Here is a 20,552-nt window from a genome sequence, read left to right as displayed (position 1 = left end):
AACAGGGTTGACATGGGGGCTGGAATGATAGCACAGTGGGTAGGGCACTTGCCTTGCACAGGCCAACCCGGTTCGATTCCCAGCATCCCATATGGTCCCCTGAGCACCACCAGGAGTAATTCCTGAGTGCAGAGCCAGGAGTAACCCCTGTGCATCACCAGGTATGACCCACAAAGTGGGGGAAAGCAAAAGGGTTGACCAAGACCAAATGCCTCTTTAATCTTTGTAATATCTCTCATCCAAAAGATTACTTTTTTAAAAAAAATTATTTTTAATACAGTTTCTAAGACATACGATTTAAAAAAAATTTTTTTTTCAGCTTTCATCGAAAGTGTTTATTTACCCTGTGGGGCCAGATAGATAGTACAGGAATAAGGGGCTTGCCTTGCATGCAGCTGACCCTGGTTTGGTCCCTGCTATGCATATGGACCCCTGAGCACTGTTAATAGGGTAAATTGTAGAGAGTTAGTACAGCTAGCGTGGCTAACCTGGGCTCAATCCCTGGCACCAAATATGGTCTCCCAAGCATCCTGAGCAAGAGCCAGGAGTAAGCCAGGTGTGACCCCAAAACAACAGCAATAACAGCAACAACACGGTTGAGGAAAAGTAGTAATGAAGCACTTACTGTGTATATATACATGAGGGAGTGATTTCTGTGAGAATGAGGAAAATAACATTTGCTTTGAGATTACAGGAGGAATTTATATTCTTTTCTATCTATAGCTATAACTAATATCTGGGAATAATCTTTGAGGCCTTATATTTTTAGCTGTTAGAAAATATTTGTGTTTTAAGATAATGCCTTTATTCTTTTTTGTTTTCTCTCTTTTTTTATTTCATATTTTAGGTCCTACCAGGTGGTTCTCAGGACTTACTCCTGGTTCTGTGCTCAGGGATCACTCCTGGCAGGCCTCTTGAGACCTTATGTGGTGCCAGGGATCAAATCTGGGTCAGATACACGCAGGCAAACTTTACCTGCTATACTATCACTCCGGTTTTAGATGTTGCCTTTTTTCTAGAATGAAAAAAAATCCTGGAGCTGAAGAACTATCTTTATGGTAGAGACTGTTAGTCTTTTCCAGGCTCTGTGCTCCAAGCCCTGAGGGTGTGATAAACAAGTTTTATTTACTACGTATCAACACAAGCAACAAGGAAATAAATGAAAATTCCTCTATCCCTAGAATGAATACTACTTTGTGTATTTGATGATCCGAATACAAACACTTTGAAGTTCGGGATTTCAGCATACATAGCCTAAAAGCTCTGGGTCTGGGGTATTAGTTTGTGTTCAGAAGTGCTACAGTGAGAAGTCACTTGGAAAGATAATCATGCTTTACCTAGAAAAAAAATTATCGTGTCTGTATTTGTTTAAAAGTAATTATACTTCTTGAAGCTGGAGTGATAGCACAGCAGGTAAGGTGTTTGCCTAGCACACGACCGACCCGGGTTCAATTCCCAGCATCCCATATAGTCCCCTGAGCACCGCCAGGAGTAATTCCTGAGCACAGAGCCAGGAGTAACCCCTGAGCATTGCCGGGTGTGGCCCAAAAGCAAAGAAAGAGAAAGAAAGAAAGAACAAGCATCTTTCTCTTAAAAAAAAAAAATTACACTTCTTAATATTTGTAGCTAGTTAATTAAAATATCATTAAGGATTGACATTAAGTATTGAGTGACTATATTTGTTAAAAATATTTAGGTAAAAATGTTTTTTTCTAGATACCAATGTGGATATTTTTGCTTTTGAAAATAGATTTTGTACACTATCTGGCCATGTATCATGAATGTTAATTTAAGTATTTCTTTCTACAGGCCTAAAGATGTTGGAAGGCCTAAAGCTGAAGTTGCTGCGGAATTTTTAAATGACAGAATTCCTAACTGCAATGTAGTTCCGTATCCTTTTGACAAAGAATTAACTTTAAAGCTTTCATTTTCATTATAGGAAAGGTGTTTAACATAGAAAATGCACCAAAAAGGAAAAATCACAGTAAGCTTATTAATGAGAAGTATCTGCTAATAACATCTTAACTCACCATCTTTTAAGGTTTTATAAAGTTTTGGCCTAATTTTTAAACTTAGTTTATGTAGCCAGTGCAATTATATTTTCATTATTGTCCTTAATTTCAGATAATTTGATACCTCCTCTATTTGATTATAAGTTTCTTTCCCAGATCTAATTAATCTTGATACAGTGATAGAGAAAACAGAGCACATTGCTGAAAGGAAAGTGTTGTATGTTTTTTGTTGAATATTTGGCCACTCAGCTGTGCTGAGGGCTTTCTCTGGGCTCTGTGTCGCAGGTTCACTCCTGGTATACAGGGGAAACATTGGCGGTATGGGGGGAACATTGTGGTGCTAGGTAGGCTGTGTGCAAGGCAAATGCCTTACCCATTGTACTATATCTCCTAGAGTAAATTTATTTTATTTGGTTTTGGGGCCATATCCCGTCAATGCTCAGAGGTTACTCCTGACTGCATTTGGAATTAGTCTTGACTATGGGGAACCATATGGGATGCTGGAGATTGAACCCCGATCAGCTGTAGGCAAGGCAAAGGCCCTGCCTGCTGCACTACTGCTTGGACCTCAAGTAAAATTTATTTTATTTTGAGTAAATATTTTAAGAACTGTTTGGAAAAAAGATATTTATAATGTTGATTTCTATACCTTTGGATCTGAGGAACTTGCAGTTTTTCTGTTTGTTTTGTTTTTGGCCCACTGACAATGCTTGGGTTACTTTCTACTCTGCGTTCAGGAGTTACTCCTGGCAGTGCTCAAGGAACCAGATGAGATACTGGGATTGAACCCAGGTTGGCCGTGTGCAAAGCAAGCCTTTATACACAGGACAAAAACCGGAACTTCCAGGTTTTGGATAGGTGTTTAGGAGTTTTGCTTACTATAGAAAATTTCACAGGATACAGAATCAGTTTACAAAAATTACTTATACTAGCAGTGAAATGTAAAATACAATATTATTTACAGCCATTCAGAAAATACTTCAGTATAAAAATCAAGAATGGGTCTTTGTGCTGAAATAGGTAAAAAGTTGGTGAAATAAACCAGAGGAGATTTAAATAAGTGGAGTGATATACAGGAATTGGACAATTCAACATAAAGTTGTCTCTTCCAAATTTTAACAGAATTCCTGTCAAAATTCCAGCTACATTTTTTAATAATAAGATAATATGTTTACATTGAAAGGTGCCAGAATACCTAAAATTCTGTGGGGAAAAACAGTGTTAGTTATCACTGGTTTCAAGACTTATTTTATAGGCATTACATCAGTAATGTGTGGTATTTCCAGAGAGGTAGACACAGATTAGTAAATAAAACAGAATGGAGAAGCCTTGACAGTATGGCCAGTTTATCCTTGACAAAGGTGCAAAAATAATGAAGGAAATGTAATTTTAGCAGGCTTTAGTGGAGCTGTGGATAGACAATTAAAACAACTAAGCCTCAATTATAAAACAAGATGGTTCATAGGGGGGGCTGGAGAGATAGCACAGCGGGTAGGGCGTTTGCCTTGCACGCGGCCGACCCGGGTTCAAATCCCAGCATCCCATATGGTCCCCTGAGCACGGCCAGGGGTAATTCCTGAGTGCAGAGCCAGGAGTAACCCCTGTGCATCGCCAGGTGTGACCCAAAAAGCAAAAAAAAAAAAAAAAAAAACAAGATGGTTCATAGGTTTAAATATCAAATGTGAAACCTTGGAAGATAACTGTAGGATCTTTTGGGAACTTGGATTTGGTGATGAATCTGTAGATCACGTCAAAAGTATGATTCATGGCGCCAGAGTATAGTTCAAAGTGCTGGAGCTCAAGCTTTGCATATAGAAGGCCTGGGTCAGTCCCCACCACATGTGATTTGCACCACTGGTATGTTACTCTCAAAAAGTATGTAAAAGTAATATTTTGAACTTTGTCAGTATTACAACCTTTTGCTCCCAGGGGCCTGTTAAGAGAGAGAAAAGACAAACTGCAAACTAAAAAATGCTTAAGTATTACAAAGGACTCACATCTAGACTATATAAAGAACTCTTAGAACTTGAGTGAAGGGGCTGGAGCAGTAGCACAGCGGGTAGGGCGTTTGCCTTGCACGCGGCCGACCCAGGTTTGATTCCCAGCATCCCATATGGTCCCCTGAGCACTGCTAGGAGTAATTCCTGAGCGTAGAACCAGGAAGCAACCCCTGTGCATCGCTGGGTGTGACCCAAAAAGCTAAAAAAAGAACTTCAATGAAATAGTGTGCACATAGAAAATGGACAAAACTTCAAGGTCTATTTCACTAGAAAAGAAGTTTTGAAAAGCACATGAAAAAATGTTCAACATCACAAGTTATTAAAAAAGTCCTATTTTTGATGTTGGAACATTTCTATGCATGAATCCTTGTCATTAATAGTATTATAAATCATGGTGCCTAAAAAATTCAAATTACAACCAAAATGAGATTATTGCACACCCATTAGAGTAACTAATTATGAAGTAAAAAATAGTGTCTATTATCAAGCTGTCAAAGATACAGAAAACTCTGTAACTCATACATTGCCAGTGAGAAATACAAAATGGGTACTAATTGTTAAAAAATCTAAATGTATCGTCTAGCATTTTGATTCATGGGTATTATTCCAAAGAAATTATGATTTTGCATGAAAATTTATTCTCAAATATTTATAATAGCTTTGCAGTTGGTAGGCCAAAACTTGAGACAACCAAAGTATCTGTCAGTAGTGAATTGTTGAACTGGACTAGCCGTAATACAGAGATTAGTAATAAAAAGGTACTCAGTAATGATCCATGTGACAATTTGGATAGATAGCAAGGACTTTATACTCTATGAAAAAGGCCCATCTTAAACATTCATGTAGGATTATGTTCACCTTACAATTTTAAGTAACTAAATTACAGAGGTGCAGAACAAATTAAAAATCTCCAGGGATTAGGCATTGGGGAAAGAGGTCTCACTGTGAAGGAATAGCTCGGGAAGATATTGTGGTAGAGTAGTTACAAATGATTATGGTAGTCATATCTACATGCCACAAACCTACATGTATTTGAATGACAGATCTCTATACACATCTACCAAAGTCATATTTGTGGTTTTGGTAATTGTACTATAACTGTAATATATAACCATTTGGGGAAACTTGGTGAAATTCTTTCTGTTTTGGGGCCACAACAGGCAGTGTTCAGGGTTTACTCTGGGATCACCCCAGGCATAGGGGACCATATAGGGTGTGGGGGATCAAACCCATGTCAGCCATGTACAAGGCAAGTGCCCTACCCACTGTACTAGCTCTCTGGCCCCGAAAGACACTATACTTTGCAAATTCATGTAAATTGGTGGTATTTCAAATTAAAATAATAATAATAAAGGCTCCTGAGAAGAGAAAGGAAATATTTGAACATTCTATTGCCATTCTTTAATTTATAGTTTCCATTAGTAGATTTCATAGAAACTCAGAAGTTGGAATTTTTTTGGCTACAGAGTCCTTTCTTAGTATTTTTCCATTGCTCATTCTTGTTCTCATGACACTATGCAGGTTTATTCTTCCTGTTTGCCTTGCATTTAAAACTTGAATAGAGGGGGGCTGGAGCAATAGCACAGCAGGTAGGGCATTTGCCTTGCACTCAGCCAACCCAGGTTCGATACCCAGCATCCCATATGGTCCCCTGAGCACCGCCAGGGGTGATTCCTGAGTGCAGAGCCAGGAGTAACCCTGAGCATTGCCGAGTGTGTCCCAAAAAGCACACACAAAAAAAGAAACTTGAATAGAGGAACTTGGATTTCAAGTCCATGTTCTCCTTTGTAATGTGCCTTCCTTGTTAAACTCTATATTGCTTTACTTTTTTCATTTAAGAGAAGCTCATATTTTCTTGCGCATAATACTTTTTCTCTTTCTCTCCTCTTACATCTTTCTAAGTAACTTTCAGTAAAAACTAGCTTGCTTTGCGTGCGCGCACACACATACACACATATACACATATACATACACACAAAGGAATAAAGACCTACACACATATTTCATATTATCCTTCTTTCATCTGTTTGGCTTTTTTAAATTATGGGGCTATGGAGAAGACTCCGAGGACTGGAACCACATGTGTGAGCCCCAGGTTTGGACCCAGGCACTATATTGTCCCCCAACTACCAGGAGTACCTGTGACCACTGCTGCGTGTGCCCTAAAGGTGCCCCCTCCTATCTATTAAATTACTCCATTGTTTGATACCCACAGCCAGGTTCATTTGTTTTGTTTTGGAGCCACACCCTGTGGTGCTCTGCCCAGGAATTACTCTCAGTGTGTCCCGAGGGACCATGTAAGGTGTCAGGAATTGAATTTGGAAGGGCCGTGTGCAAGGCAAGTGTCCTACCCACTGTACTTTCTCCAGCCTCACATCTATTTTTGAATGGGATTCTTTTTCCACAACCTCCAGACAGGTGACACTGCTCATAGAGTTTATTTAGGTGAAAAGAGAGACTTGGAAAACTGAGATACCTGAGAAAGGCAGAATTAAAGCCTTCTACCACCCTCTCAAAAACAAAGAAAAAAAATTTATTAGTCAGAGTTTCTGCAGAGTTCTTTCCTTCTTTCTTCCTTCCTTCCTTCCTTCCTTTCTTTCTTTCTTTCTTTCTTTCTTTCTTTCTTTCTTTCTTTCTTTCTTTCTTTCTTTCTTTCTTTCTTTTTCTTTTTTTTTAAAAATTTGCTTTGAGTAAATCTTAAAATCATCTGCTTTTGTGGTGGGCTGGGTGTGTAATCATCTGCCTAAATTGGAGCTGTAATGCATTTTCTTCCTACACCAAACAAACTTACGCTTGACTTAATATTGATGGGTACGGATGTCGGGATACATACATTCTGCTTTCCTGGGGCTTATGAGTAAATAAAAAGCAAAGTAGATAATATATCGGTCATGATTATAATGATATGGGGGTTCCAGGATGAGAGAAACTTAAGTGTTTAAGGGTGGAGTGTTAGAGGTTTAATCAGAAAATTGGATTGTGATAGTTTTTAGTTTTCAGTTTTTGTTTTTCAGAGTCCTTGAATTCTACTGCTTTAAATATTTATGACATTTCTAAAATACAAATTTATAATTTGTTACTTACAGCTTTGTTCACTTTACAAATTAAAATTTCAAAGCTTAAATTTCTTTACCTTCTATTCAGACATTTCAACAAGATTCAGGATTTTAATGATATTTTCTATCGACGTAAGTTGTTTACTTGAAATTAAATTCTCAGTAAATATTGAATGTTTTTAGCAGCCAGATCCTTGGAGAGGGCTAACTATCTGAAAGCTGTCCACTGGCTTTTCATTTCATTTTATTATTTTTTTAATTTTTATTTTTTGCTTTTTTTGGATCATACCTGGCAATGCACAGGAGTTACTCCTGGCTCTGCACTCAGGAATCACTCCTGGCAATGCTCAGGGGACCACATGGGATGTTGGGAATCGAACCCTGGTTGGCTACATGCAAGGAAACGCCCTACCCGCTGTGCTATCGATCCAGCCCCTCATTTCATTTTAATTGCCCAGGCTCACCATTAACTTTGACTAACATGAAAATGACTTTTAATTTTTTTTTTTTTTTTTTTTTTTTTTTTGGTTTTTGGGTCACACCCGACGATGCACAGGGGTTACTCCTGGCTCTTCACTCAGGAATTACCCCTGGCGGTGCTCAGGGGACCATATGGGATGCTGGGATTAGAACCCTGGTCGGCTGCGTGCAAGGCAAACGCCCTACCCGCTGTGCTATTGCTCCAGCCCCATGACTTTTAATTTTTTAATAAATTTACTGGCTTTTTCTCTTTTGGGTTTTCAGTAAGGGAATTAGTTGAAAAAGGCTGCCACCTTTTTCTTTAACCAATTACGGTGAGTCACCTAGTTATAAAGTTATTCATGATTGACTTTCAGGCACACACTATTTCAATACCAGTCCTTTCACCAGTGTCCGGGTCCCTCCACCCATGTCCCCAGTTTCCGTCTGGCCCCCAAGCCTGTCTCTGGGACAGTCACTTGCCCTCCACATCTGTCATAGTGTTCCCTTCCTTGACATACTCCCCCCTCCACCGCACTGGCGCTTCCTGCTGAAGACCAGTTTTCATACTCTTTGTTTCTGTTGCCTAGGGGCATCAGTTATTCCCCTACTATGTTTTTTATATGCCACATATAAGAGAGATCAGAAACATGTGGAACACTTCTCTTTTAAATCTTGATACCATTAATTGCATTTTTCTGTGCTGGTATGAACTAGGATTTTCAAGGGTTAGGAAATGTGTTTGACTTACATGTGATTTTTATTTTAGAAGTAATTATTTTGTGCATAACTTTTAAAAAATAATCTTTTAATTTTTTTAATAGAATTTCATATAATCGTATGTGGCTTGGACTCTATCATAGCCAGAAGATGGATAAATGGCATGCTGGTAAGATGTGAACTTTAACTTTATGTGAACTTTATGTTGTTTTCCAAAGTGTTTATCTTTTTTTGTTTGGTTTTGGTTTGGGGGGCCACATCCAGTGGTTCTCAGGACTTATTCCTGGCTCTACACTAGGGGACCTCTCCTGGGTCTTGGCACCATATAGGGTACCAGGAATCAAACCCGGGTCAGGTGGATTCATGTTTATGCCCTACCTTCTCTCACACTCTCCTACTGGTACTTTAGCTGACTAAATGTTTGAAAATTTCATGTTTTTAATTTCTTATATTTAAGTGTTCAATTTAGATAAATTTTCAGCATAGATATTTTCTGTAGTTTATTGCCAGTTTTTAAGTGAGGTCATAAATTACTGATATAATCAATGTGATATATTAGTACCCAATAATGCAATTGCCTCGTTGAGTTACTTGATAATATGCTTTTATTAAAAAAAAATTCTATTTCCCTATACTTTTAAACTCTTCAAACAATTTTCCTAGATATCACTTCTCAATTATGAGGATGGTGTGTTAGATCCAAGCTCCATTGTCCCTTTGATAGATGGGGGAACAGAAGGCTTTAAAGGGAATGCCCGAGTGATTCTGCCTGGTATGACTGCTTGTATTGAATGCACACTGGAACTGTATCCACCACAGGTAATCAAAATAGCACCTGTAATTTGTCTTACTGTATCTTGGGGAGTGAGATTAGAATTGAATTGCTCAGTCTAGTCAAGTGTTTAGGATCCGGATGCCTGGGGATGTGGCTCAAGTTAGCAGATTGCATGCGTGTCTTACATGTGTGAAAAGACCAGAGGTTCAGTTCCTGCTATGAAAAAATTTTTAAATTAGGAACAGTCACATTTTATTAATTTACTAATATTATACAGAGCAGACCCAGGCTATTCCAGAGAGTGGTGCTTGATGTAGTGTCAGGGATTGAAACCAGGATTGACTGCATACAAATCAAACACCTTTCCTTCTGTACTATTTTTCTGGCCAGGGATAATTGTATTTTAAAAATTATAGTAAGATAATTATAAAATAAATTGTCCTATTGGAGAATGATTGGGACTTAATATCATAGTTTTAATATGTTTTTGTAATTTGTATTTTTTAAATTTGGAATATTTGGATTAAGGGTTAGTTACAGAGCTAGGTAGTGAGTGGGAGATACTGTATATTTTTCGGTTTCTGTTTCAGGATAATAAAGATAATAGGGCTGAAAGATGGAATTTTTTTTTTTTTTGCTTTTTGGGTCATACCTAGCAATGCACAGGGGACACTCCTGGCTCATGCACTCAAGAATCACCCCTGGCGGTGCTCAGGGGACCATGTGGGATGCTGGGATTTGAACCCGGGTCGGCCGCGTGCAAGGCAAATGCCCTACCCGCTGTGCTATCACTCCAGCCCCCAAAGATGGAATTCTTTATATGTCTGTTTTAAGGGACAACTGAAGTTTTTATAAATATAAATTTGAGTATTGAGTTGGAGTTATTTAACTTTGAATTTCTTTTGGCTTATTTTTATACTTTCAGATTTATATATCAGGTAAATGTAACAAAGTTCTTCTAATGAGTATTTATTCAGCACTTGCCATGGTCTAACAGTGCTTAAATCTACAGAATTTGTAGATGTATGATAATTATTTTGGTAAATAGTTCAAGCTACATGAAGTGACTCAGCTGCTATTACTTTTAGAAGCATTATTCTGTCATCCCGTTGCTCATCGATTTGTTCGAGCGGGCACCAGTAATGTCTCTTGTTGAGAGACTTATGTTTTTGGCATATCCAATACGCACTGGTAGTTTGCCAGGCTCTGCCGCTCAGGCTCCATACTCTCGGTAGCTTACCGGGCTCTCCGAGAGGGGCGGAGGAATCGAACTCGGGTCAGCCGCGTGAAAGGCGAATGCTCAACCACTGTGCTATCGCTCCAGCCCAGAAGCATTATTAATGGTAAACAATGTTTTATTTATATAAATGAGAAAGTAAGTGAATTAGAAGAAGCTGTTAGAAACTAGATACATTTAGTGGCCAGAGATAGTACAATAGCTAAAGCATTTGCCAAGCATGACCCTGAGCACAAAGTCAGGAGTAAGCCCTGAGCACTGCCAGGTGTGGCCTCAAAAACCTTAAAAACAAGACAGAACAAAACAAAAACCCAACTAGATGTACAGAGGTTATTTTTTTAAAAAAAATTTCATTAAATCCACTAAAAAAGACATACTGTAATTTTAGGTCAATTTCCCCATGTGCACCATTGCATCTATGCCCAGGCTACCAGAGCACTGTATTGAGTATGTCAGGATACTACAGTGGCCCAAGGAGCAGCCTTTTGGAGGTAATACACGTATTTTCTTAACATATTCCCATAAAATATATATTTGTCTGTATTTGACTAAGTACATTTTAGAAAATGTTGATTTATATTTATGTTTCATTTCCCTTCCACTCACAGAAGGGGTTCCATTAGATGGAGATGATCCTGGCCATATCCAGTGGATTTTTGAAAAATCCCAAGAAAGAGCATCTCAATACAACATTAAGGGTGTTACATATAGACTCACTCAAGGTAAGTTAGTGGATTACAATGGATTCTTATCTTTGGGTGATCATAATTGAGCGCAGGAAGTTTGGAAGTAATGTTTATATTTTTTCTTATAATAAGTATTGCCCATTTGAGATTTGATAGTAATAATGTCTAAGAGCATCATTTTATAGGAGAGAACTCTGTTTAGTAGAATCCATAGGACTACTCTGTTAGGAGGAGTAAAATCACTGACTTTGATTTGCTTACATTTAGAAGCAAATCATGCATATTGAGCCATTCACTTTTACTGAGATGAATTTTATCAACTCCTAAGGCATTTGGATAAGACTGATTATTCTGTATATTAAGCATTATCCATACTCTCAACTTGAGGTTAAAATGCAGCCTTTTAGGGAGAGAGTGGCAAGGCACTTGTCTTACACGATTGACTTAGGGTTCATCTTTTGACACTTTGTATGGTCCCTTGAGCACTGTGAGGATGTGGCCTCAAACCCCTTCAATATAAATAAAATAACAAAATCCTATACTTGACTTACTTTGATATTTTTGGAGCTAAAACAAAATGTGTGGTCCGTGACACAGTTTTAGAATTTTGTGTATGACCAAGCTAACTAAAAAGAACTGTTATTCTGGAAAATTTGCCATTTATCTTTTTATATTTATAGGTATTCTAGTAATATCTGTAAATTCTATTCTTACACACCCCTAAATTTTCCTACAGTGCCATTCTGTATTCTTGGCTTTTTTTTTTTTTTTTTTTTTTTTTGGTGCTTTTTGGGTCTCACCTGGTGATGCACAGGGGTTATTCCTGGCTCTGCACTCAGGAATCACCCCTGGCGGTGCCCAGGGGAACCATATGGGATTATGGGATGCTGGGAATGGAACCCAGGTCAGCCGAGTGCAAGGGAAGCACCCTACCTGCTATGCTATTGCTCCAGTCCCTGTATTGTATTCTTATACATAACAAGTTTACTTCTTTTGAATTCTAATACTCTTTGACCCTGTGTTTGGAATGTTCTTCCTTGATTTCTCTTATCCCTTGGCTATTCACTTAACCAGTTTTCCTCATTCAACACAATATGACTTGACATTTACTATTTTACCTTTTTATAATTACTTAGAACTAAGGGTAGACTCATTTTTTAAAATCTCTTTTTCCAGACTCACTTTTCTGTGGAAATTATTTCATACTTACACATTTGTTTTTGCTATTTACCGACAGAGTCATCTTTTTCCCCAGTTATTTCATGCCAGGGCTTTCTCATGGTACAGGTTTTGGCTCAAATGATCACTTCCCCAAGGAAATTTTCCTTGGCATTCAGTCTCATGGGCTGCCTCAACTGTTCCCAACAGTAATGACTTGTTCCAGAAGTTTCTGAACACCTGTGTCTTCTCTCCTCCCTCCAGAATAAAGGTTATGAGATCATACCTCCTTTTTCATTGCTGTTCTGCACAATCTCTAAGAATTTATAGTGCCCATTTGGCAATTGTCTTGGTAGCACTGTAGCACCATTGTCCCGTTGCGCATCGATTTGCTCGAGCGGGCATCAGTAATGTCTCCATTGTGAGACTTGTTACTGTTTTTGTCATATCGAATATGCACAGGTAGCTTGCCAGGCTCTGCCATGCAGGTGGGATACTCTCAGTAGCTTACCGGACTCTTAAGGAACTGTAATTCATTTCAGTGTATTGACTTACTCATCTTTGCTTGGTGGCATATTTTAGTCTGATAATAGAAGGCCTTGATAAAAAATATAGAAGCAAAATTGGAGTGAGTTTTTAATCACCTTATCAGTGCTTTTATTGGACAGTATCTCTTGTACTCTTCACTGTTTTAGCTCCCAGTCATTTCTGCCAGTTAAGTATATCCTGCTGTATTTGGTTCACTACAGAGCTTCCAGTCTAATTATCATGAGGTTAACATCATCTTATTTTCCTTTCTGTGAAGTTATAGTCATAATTCAGAAATTTGTTTCCCTTCCTTTTGTTTTTGTTGTGATGATCAAGGATCCCACACACATTTCTTAGTGGCACTCACACACTTGGCTGCAGTGCTTACTGGGGGTTACATACTTCAGTTGTAGTGCTTGTGCACAATATTTTTTTTTTGCTTTTGGGGTCACACCTGATGATGATCATGCATTACTCCTGGCTCTGCACTCAAGAAATACTTCTGGCAGTACTTGGGTGACTAGATGGGATGCTGGGGATCAAGCCTACATTAGATGCATGCAAGGCCCTCCCTCCCTGCTATGCTATCACTTGTGTCTCAGCTTGTGCAAAGTTCTGATTGTCGTACCTTCTGGGGGTCACTGGTACTCACACTTCTGGCTGTGGTACTTGAATATTTCTGGTTGTACTGCATGCAAAGTTTCTCACACACCTGGCAGTGTAGCAGAGATTGCACACCATTGTGGCACAGCGATACCTGTCAGCAAAGCCCCAGAGACTGTGCTCCATGCACGTAGGTGGCACTGGGTATCCAACTTGCAACTCTACACTTGCAGAGCAGATATTTTTGCTGTGAAGTCATTCCCAGGCTCCCAAGAAATTAATTTTTAGTTTGTTTTTTTTTGCAGGAGGGCCTGGGGGTGGGGGGGGTGGCAGAGAGGGAGCATGCCCAGCCATTACTTAGGGCTTAGTTCTGGCTCTGCGCTCAGGAAATACTACCGGTCGTGCTCAGAAGACTGTATGGGATGCTGGGGGTTGAACTTGGGTCTGCCTTGTGAAAGACAATCTCTTATTTGCTGTACTGTCTACCCAACCCCCCAAATTAACTTATGTCAATAGGTTTCTCAACTTTTTTTTCTCTTTCCTTTTCTTTTTTTTGCTTTTTGGGTCACACCCGGCATTGCACAGGGGTTATTCCTGGCTTTGCACTCAGGAATTACTCCTGGCGGTGCTTGGGGGACCATATGGGATGCTGGGAATCGAACCCCGGTCGGCCGCATGCAAGGCAAATGCCCTACCCGCTGTGCTATTGCTCCAGCCCCAGGTTTTTCAACTTCTTGTCTTCATTTCATGTTTCATTGTTTTTGTAGTTTTTTTTTAATGGGGGGGGTGTTGTTGTACCAAATAATACAGTGGGTAGGGCATTTACCTTTCACGCGGCCAACCCAGGTTTAATTCCTGGCATCCTATATGGTCCCCCGAGCACCACCGGGAGTAATTCTTGAGTGCATGAGCCAGGAGTAACCCCTGTGTGTTGCCGGGGGTGACCGCCAAAAAATAAATAAATAGGGGCCTTGTGGCAGATATGCAGGAGCCTGGAGCCTCTTCTTGTCAACTGCTTCTATTCTTGCTTGGTGGTTTGGGCCTGGCAGTTGGGTGCGATAGAGTCCCATGGTTCTGGGGGATCTTGCATTGGGGATCTGCATGTAAGGCAGATACTCTGATCTCTCTGAGCTTTCTTCCTGGTCAGAAAATTCTGAGTGATCTACACCTGAAATCTTGTCACCAAACCTTTCAGGTTGGTTGATCCCTCACATTCCAAGATAATATGGTTAATTTTTTCTGAAATTTTTGTTTCCTCAAATGAACAATTCAAATACAGTTATAAAGTGCAATCTTTATTTTTTATTGAAGAAAGGTTTAGGGGGCTGGAGAAATGGTAGTGCAGGCAGGATGCTTACCTTGCTCTTGGCCGACTTGGGTTCAATCCCCAGTGCCCTGTAAAGGTCCCCTGAGCCCCCCCAGGTAACCACCAGGGCTTGCATGTGTGAGGTTCCTGCACTGGGAAACAAAACAAAGATTGAAGGCAGAACTTCCAAATTTCTGATCTAGTAGGGGTAAAAATTGAAAACTGAATTCCATGTTGTAGAGTAAGAACAAAGATAGTGAGGAACAGTTTTGGCTTTTAAATTTTTGTACAGTAAAAACTATTCTATAAGGAAATTTTCTAAGAAAATCTTATACTTAAAACCTTTGCTCAAACTTAATGTAGTACAATACAGAATACAAATTAAGATTATACACTTTGGGGCTGGGTAGGTAATTCAAGTAGTGGTAGAGCAGAGAGGCACCTTATGTTGCACCACACCTGCTCCTCAAACAGGTGTGGCCCTTAAAAAACAATCAACAAAAATTTTAAAGCATTTTGTTTAATTTAGAGTAGATCTGGGTTCTTGTTACTTAATGTTGTTCAGCATCATTCTCTGTCTTTAAAGTCTGAATAATAAAACTAACAGCAGATATTTCAGGGGGCCAGAGGTTAGTGCAGGGGTTAAGGCACTTGCCTTGCTTGTGGCTGACCCCAGTGTGATTCCTGGCACCACATACATCGTCTTTAGGCATCACCAGAAGCAGCTCTTGAGCAAAGAGCCAGGAGCAGCCTCTGATCACTGCTGGATATGGCCCCAACCACCCCCCAAATACAAAGTATAAACAGTAATGATTCAGCCTTGTTTTGTGTTTGGAACAGGAAAACACTTATTAGTAGTATTACTGACTTCTGTGTGGAAGTCGATGTGGAGGTCTCGTTCTGTTCAGCAGGGAGAACCCTTCATGGGGCTGCGAAGGGGACGCAGCTGAATGAACAGATACAGAGCCCGGAGGAGGGAGAAAAGGCATTTATTCTATGGCAGTTACAGTATTTTATACCTCCCTGCTGGGAGGAGGTGGTATAGTATGCACGCCGGGACCCCCAATAGAAATGCAGGGTGTGGCATGGGCTTTAGCTAGTAATAAACAAATGCTGATAGGATAAGATCGGTAAGATTAGGAGTGGCAACCTTTGCTAGGTGTGGCATGGGGTTAGCTAGTGATAAACAAATAGTGACAGGACAAGATCAGTAAGGTAAAATGGCTCCCTACACTTCTACATGAAGATTAATGAAGAGTTGGTATTTTTTATTGCTCTGATCTGACTTGTTGTGGATTCTGAACATGGTGAGAGTTTAAAAAACGGTTTTTGCAAATGATGCAAAAAAAAAAAAACCAGTTCAGGATTAAAGTATTTGCTGATTGAAAGTCTAAAACTCAAGTTGTAGGAAATGATATTTAATAATGATATTTTCTCTAAGGTACTTAATTTTTTTTTTTTTTTTTTAAGAAATGACCTCTTTTTAATCAATATTTTTTTCTCCTCAGGGGTGGTAAAACGAATCATTCCTGCAGTAGCTTCCACAAATGCAGTCATTGCAGGTGAGGAAAATAGACTACTACTTAATTTTGTTTTGATTTATTTTAGTTTTGATTCAATATGTAAGTTGACATTGCATCTGCTGCTTGAATCCAAAAGCATTTTTAGAAATTTAATTTCTTGAGTAGGCAGTATAATTAAATTATCCAAAATTGAACAAGCTTTTGAACCTTGTTTAAATTTTAATTATATTATGTTTTGGATACTAAATGCTGGGCAGTAAGGGGCATTTTAGTACCATTTCTTTTAAATCTGCTTATTAATATGAAACAGTAAGAAAAACAGCATTGTTTCTTGGATTACACAAAAATCATTACTTTGTGTTGTTTGATTTTTAGTGAGGTAAAATTGTTTTATTTAGGAAAATTTACTGGGCTGGAGCAATAGTGTAGCAGGCAGGGAACTTGCTTTGCATGTGGCTGACTCGGATTCAATTCCTGGGACCACAATTCGTCCTGAGCCCAGCCAGGAGTGATCCCTGAATGCTGAGCCAGGAATAAACCTTGAGTGCCACTGGGTGATGCCCACTCAGTCAAACACCCAAAAGAGAAATACGAGGGAGAAAGACATGTTTAATAGAGAACATGGGCTTCTTCAGAGAAGAAAAGGTCGAGAACATATTTTAGGTTGAAAAGTGGCCCAGTCTGGTGGAAAATGGTGCCTGTTGCTGTATTATTTGCGCGTGCGCGCGCATGCGCGCGCGCACACACACACACACACACACACACACATTTTTAATGAACAGCCTTGCATCTTAGAACTTAAAAAACTTTTTAACGTCTGATATTCCTTCAGTTAATGCAACTTTATTTTTTACTCTTCAGCTGTGTGTGCCACTGAGGTTTTTAAAATAGCCACAAGGTAATGTGTTTGTCTAATCTTTGTGTGTGTGTGTGTGTGTGTGTGTGTGTGTGTGTGTGTGTGTGTGTGTTAGTTTTATTTCTGAAGCAGGAGCGACATGCATAGAATGTTGGGTGTGCTGCACTTCAGGGTATGTGTGGGCTCTGAGGAGTGGGAAATGAGTGAGATGCTGGAGAATGGGGTTTGGAGTATCAAGCCTAAGGGACTCCTCACCTTACTTTATATGGTACACATGAAAAGGAGTCATGGCAAGCTATGGCCAGGGTGACATTAAGATTTAAAAATTCCTAAAAACTGTCGCTGAGATCCAGTTTCTTCATCATGCAGTTAAGGATGCTGCCCTTAGGAGGTTTTGGTGAAGGCCCCCAAACCTGGCTCTTGGAGATTGTTACTGGAAGTTGTTACTGTCCTTTGCAACATAACCCTGGAAACTGGCTTGTTAGATTTGAATGTGAAAGGGGATATGAGCAGGGCTGTGGGTGGTCTGTGTGGGTACTTCTCTAATGGTTGTTATTTATCATTTAATTTGTGTGTGTGGTCCTGGGGATTAAATTGAAGGCCTCATAAATGTGTAGCATTTATTTAAGCATTAACCCAAAATTTTGTTATACTTATAGGAGCCACTCTTTGTGGTGCTTGGGGGCAACCAAAGGTTTTTTAATATGCATATAAATATATGATTTGGCCTGGGTCAATATGTGTTTTTTATGTAATAAAAATATATGATTAAATATGTTTTTTACTAATAAAATACAATGAAATATATACCTTTTTCATTACAGTGCATACATTCCTCTTAATAATTACTTGGTATTTAATGATGTAGATGGACTGTACACATACACGTTTGAAGCAGAGAGGAAGGTTAGTAATATTAGAAGTTTTTGATTTTGTATATTTTGATTTTTAAAACCTAACCATTACTTAGAAATATGAATGAAATCACCCACCCTGTATTTTCTAATTGAAGAACTCTACATACTGTACATGTTTTTTGTAGTGTTGCCTGAAATAAAAATTACGTCCCAAAATAATTTAGGAAAATAGTATTAGGAAAAACATGTTGAAGCAATAAAATTCATAGGAAGTATGCAGGATTTTAAACAATTGGAATTTTTTTTGTCACTATGAAGATACATTGATGTGTTACTATAATTTGTTGTATTTTATATGTATAGGAAAACTGTCCAGCTTGTAGCCAGCTTCCTCAAAATATTCAGTTTTCTCCATCAGCTAAACTGCAGGAGGTTTTGGATTATCTAACCAATAGTGCATCTCTGTAAGTGTTTTAGACTTTTGTTTGTTAAGGTAAATTCTTTTCTGTGATTTTTATGATTAAAAAAGGTAGAATTGTCTTAATACTTGTGTTTACTTATCTTTTAATATAGGCAGATGAAATCTCCAGCCATCACAGCCACATTAGAGGGGAAAAATAGAACACTTTACTTACAGGTGATCAGTGTTCCTTTTTTTCCTAAAACAAAGTTGTATTAAAAGTTTAATTTCACTTAATGTACTGTACATTGAAATACTGTTTTCCAGTCAGTAACTTCTATTGAAGAGCGAACAAGGCCAAATCTCTCCAAGACACTGAAAGGTACGTTAGTACTATTTTGTTGTTTCTTTGCTTTTATTTTGAGGCCATATCCAGCAGTGCTCAAGGGCTGTTTGTGGTTCAGTATGTTGCTTGGGAGACCGCACGGGGGCAGGGATCCATCAAACCTTAGGGTCTGGCATGCAAAGCATGCATTCTAAGCCTTTTGAGCTATCTCTGGGGCCCTGCAAGATACAGTTTGTTTAGGTTTTGATTTTTGAGTCCATACCCAGCATCACTCAAGGCTTACTCCTGGCTTTGTGGTCATCGACCACTCCTGGCAGGCGCTTGGGGAGCATATGGGGTACCAGGGAGTGAACCCTGTTTGACTGCATACAAGGCAAGAGCCCTTATCGCTATAGTGTCTCTCCAGGTCCCTGAAGGATTTTAAATGGGCATATTTACTGATTAATAAATATGTTCCTTTTTCCTTTATCTCATTTTTGGTAAAAGTTAATACTTTTAGATTTGCTTTTAAAATGATGATATAAAATGATGATATAATTCTATCTTTACAAACATCGAAGAACCCATTGCTCGTTTAATACAGATTTAAAAGTTTCTAAGAAAATAAATTTACTCTTTGCTAAAGAGAACTGAATTTTAGATCATAATATATACATACATACATACATATATATATACATGCACATATATATATTTATTTTATCTTGTTGAGATTTTTTTCCTTCGGTTAATTTTACTTTTTCTGTTTTAGAATTGGGACTTGTTGATGGGCAAGAACTGGCAGTTGCTGATGTCACTACACCACAGACTGTACTATTCAAACTTCATTTTACTTCTTAAAGAAAATAAATCTGCATATAATAGTAGACTCAAAGAAGTACACTTCATGGATGCTTAAAGTTTAATTCATGTCATTATTAGCATTGCCGGAATTTCACTTTTTTAATATGATGAGCCATTCTTTTTTAATTTTATAACTTTCCCTTGAAGACTGAATTTGGGGGGGTTAGAGCTTATAAGCATTTTCATTAATAATTGGAAGTGATGCCTGGAGAGAGCAATTACAAGCAAATGTATTGCTTCTTTTGAGGCAACAAACAGTCTCTTATGCGTGAATTTTGTTATTATGGTCAAAGAACATATTTCTCAGTTTTCATTTCAGCACCCATATATCCAGAAGACGTTTCTCTAAAGGAAATAAAATTAAGTTTTCAATGACATCAAAATTAAAACTCAATCTAAAGCATATTGAACCTAGACTACTTATTGCTTGATTTAATATTCATTTAATGGTGGCTGTTCAAATGAATATTAATTATTGCAAAGGTTACTTTGTCTTTCATAATCTGTAAATGGTGATATAGCTCAATACCTGTGCATGGAAATGGGAAGTATTTTTATGTGTTTACTTGCAGTGCCATAGAGGCCAGTATCCACAACATTAAGGCCAAGACATGGATGTTTAAAGAATTTAATGTTTAAACAGTTATCACTGATGCTTTCGCACTATTTATTAATAAAATCATATGTTGTCTACCTTCTCACTGAAATTTTTTAACGTGTTAGTGGCACATAGTTCAGTATTAATATTGGGGAAAATTTTAATGTATAGCAAAATAACTAATTTTTATGAAATTTCAGTTAATATTTTTACCACAGCAAATACTTATTTTAATTTGCTCTATTGTAATCAATGAAATACAAAAACTTTTTACGTGAGGTTTCTTTAGATGCCTTTCCCCTATTTAAAAAACTAAGGCTTAAATTAAGTGGGCCAGAGAATAATATAGCAGGTAGGGTGCCTGCCTTGCACACAATCTTCCCAGGTTTGATCTTGGGCACCCCATATGATTCCCTGGAGCCTTCGAAGAGTGATCCTAGAGCTTAGAACCGGGAGTAAGCCCCTGAATGTGGCTGCAAAACAACAAAACTAGAGCATATGGGGCAGAGAGGTAGTACAGTGGTAGGGCGCTTGCGACAACCTGAATTCGATCCCCAGCACTCTGTACGATCTTGAGATCCTCCGCCAT

At 38.5% G+C, this 20,552-nt stretch overlaps 1 protein-coding gene across 5 annotated transcripts in view; it reads left to right on the top strand.

Moving 5' to 3' along the window:
* UBA3 (ubiquitin like modifier activating enzyme 3) overlaps positions 1 to 20,063 on the top strand; it is a 36,324-nt gene extending 16,261 nt beyond the window's left edge. For all 5 annotated transcript variants that reach the window (XM_055134656.1, XM_055134657.1, XM_055134659.1 and 2 more), the window contains 13 exons: positions 1,810 to 1,890; positions 7,157 to 7,200; positions 8,352 to 8,416; positions 8,911 to 9,066; positions 10,648 to 10,750; positions 10,868 to 10,981; positions 16,049 to 16,102; positions 16,925 to 16,961; positions 17,744 to 17,825; positions 18,140 to 18,240; positions 18,350 to 18,413; positions 18,504 to 18,558; positions 19,274 to 20,063. In XM_055134656.1, coding sequence (XP_054990631.1) covers positions 1,810 to 1,890; positions 7,157 to 7,200; positions 8,352 to 8,416; positions 8,911 to 9,066; positions 10,648 to 10,750; positions 10,868 to 10,981; positions 16,049 to 16,102; positions 16,925 to 16,961; positions 17,744 to 17,825; positions 18,140 to 18,240; positions 18,350 to 18,413; positions 18,504 to 18,558; positions 19,274 to 19,362 — 1,045 coding nt within the window. In that variant the 3' untranslated portion in view covers positions 19,363 to 20,063. The remainder of the gene's footprint in view (positions 1 to 1,809; positions 1,891 to 7,156; positions 7,201 to 8,351; positions 8,417 to 8,910; positions 9,067 to 10,647; positions 10,751 to 10,867; positions 10,982 to 16,048; positions 16,103 to 16,924; positions 16,962 to 17,743; positions 17,826 to 18,139; positions 18,241 to 18,349; positions 18,414 to 18,503; positions 18,559 to 19,273) is intronic.
* The last annotated feature ends 489 nt before the right edge of the window (positions 20,064 to 20,552 follow it).

Source organism: Sorex araneus, chromosome 4 (assembly GCF_027595985.1).
Source record: "Sorex araneus isolate mSorAra2 chromosome 4, mSorAra2.pri, whole genome shotgun sequence".
Lineage (NCBI taxonomy): Eukaryota > Metazoa > Chordata > Mammalia > Eulipotyphla > Soricidae > Sorex > Sorex araneus.
This window is presented reverse-complemented; position numbering and strand designations above follow the sequence as displayed.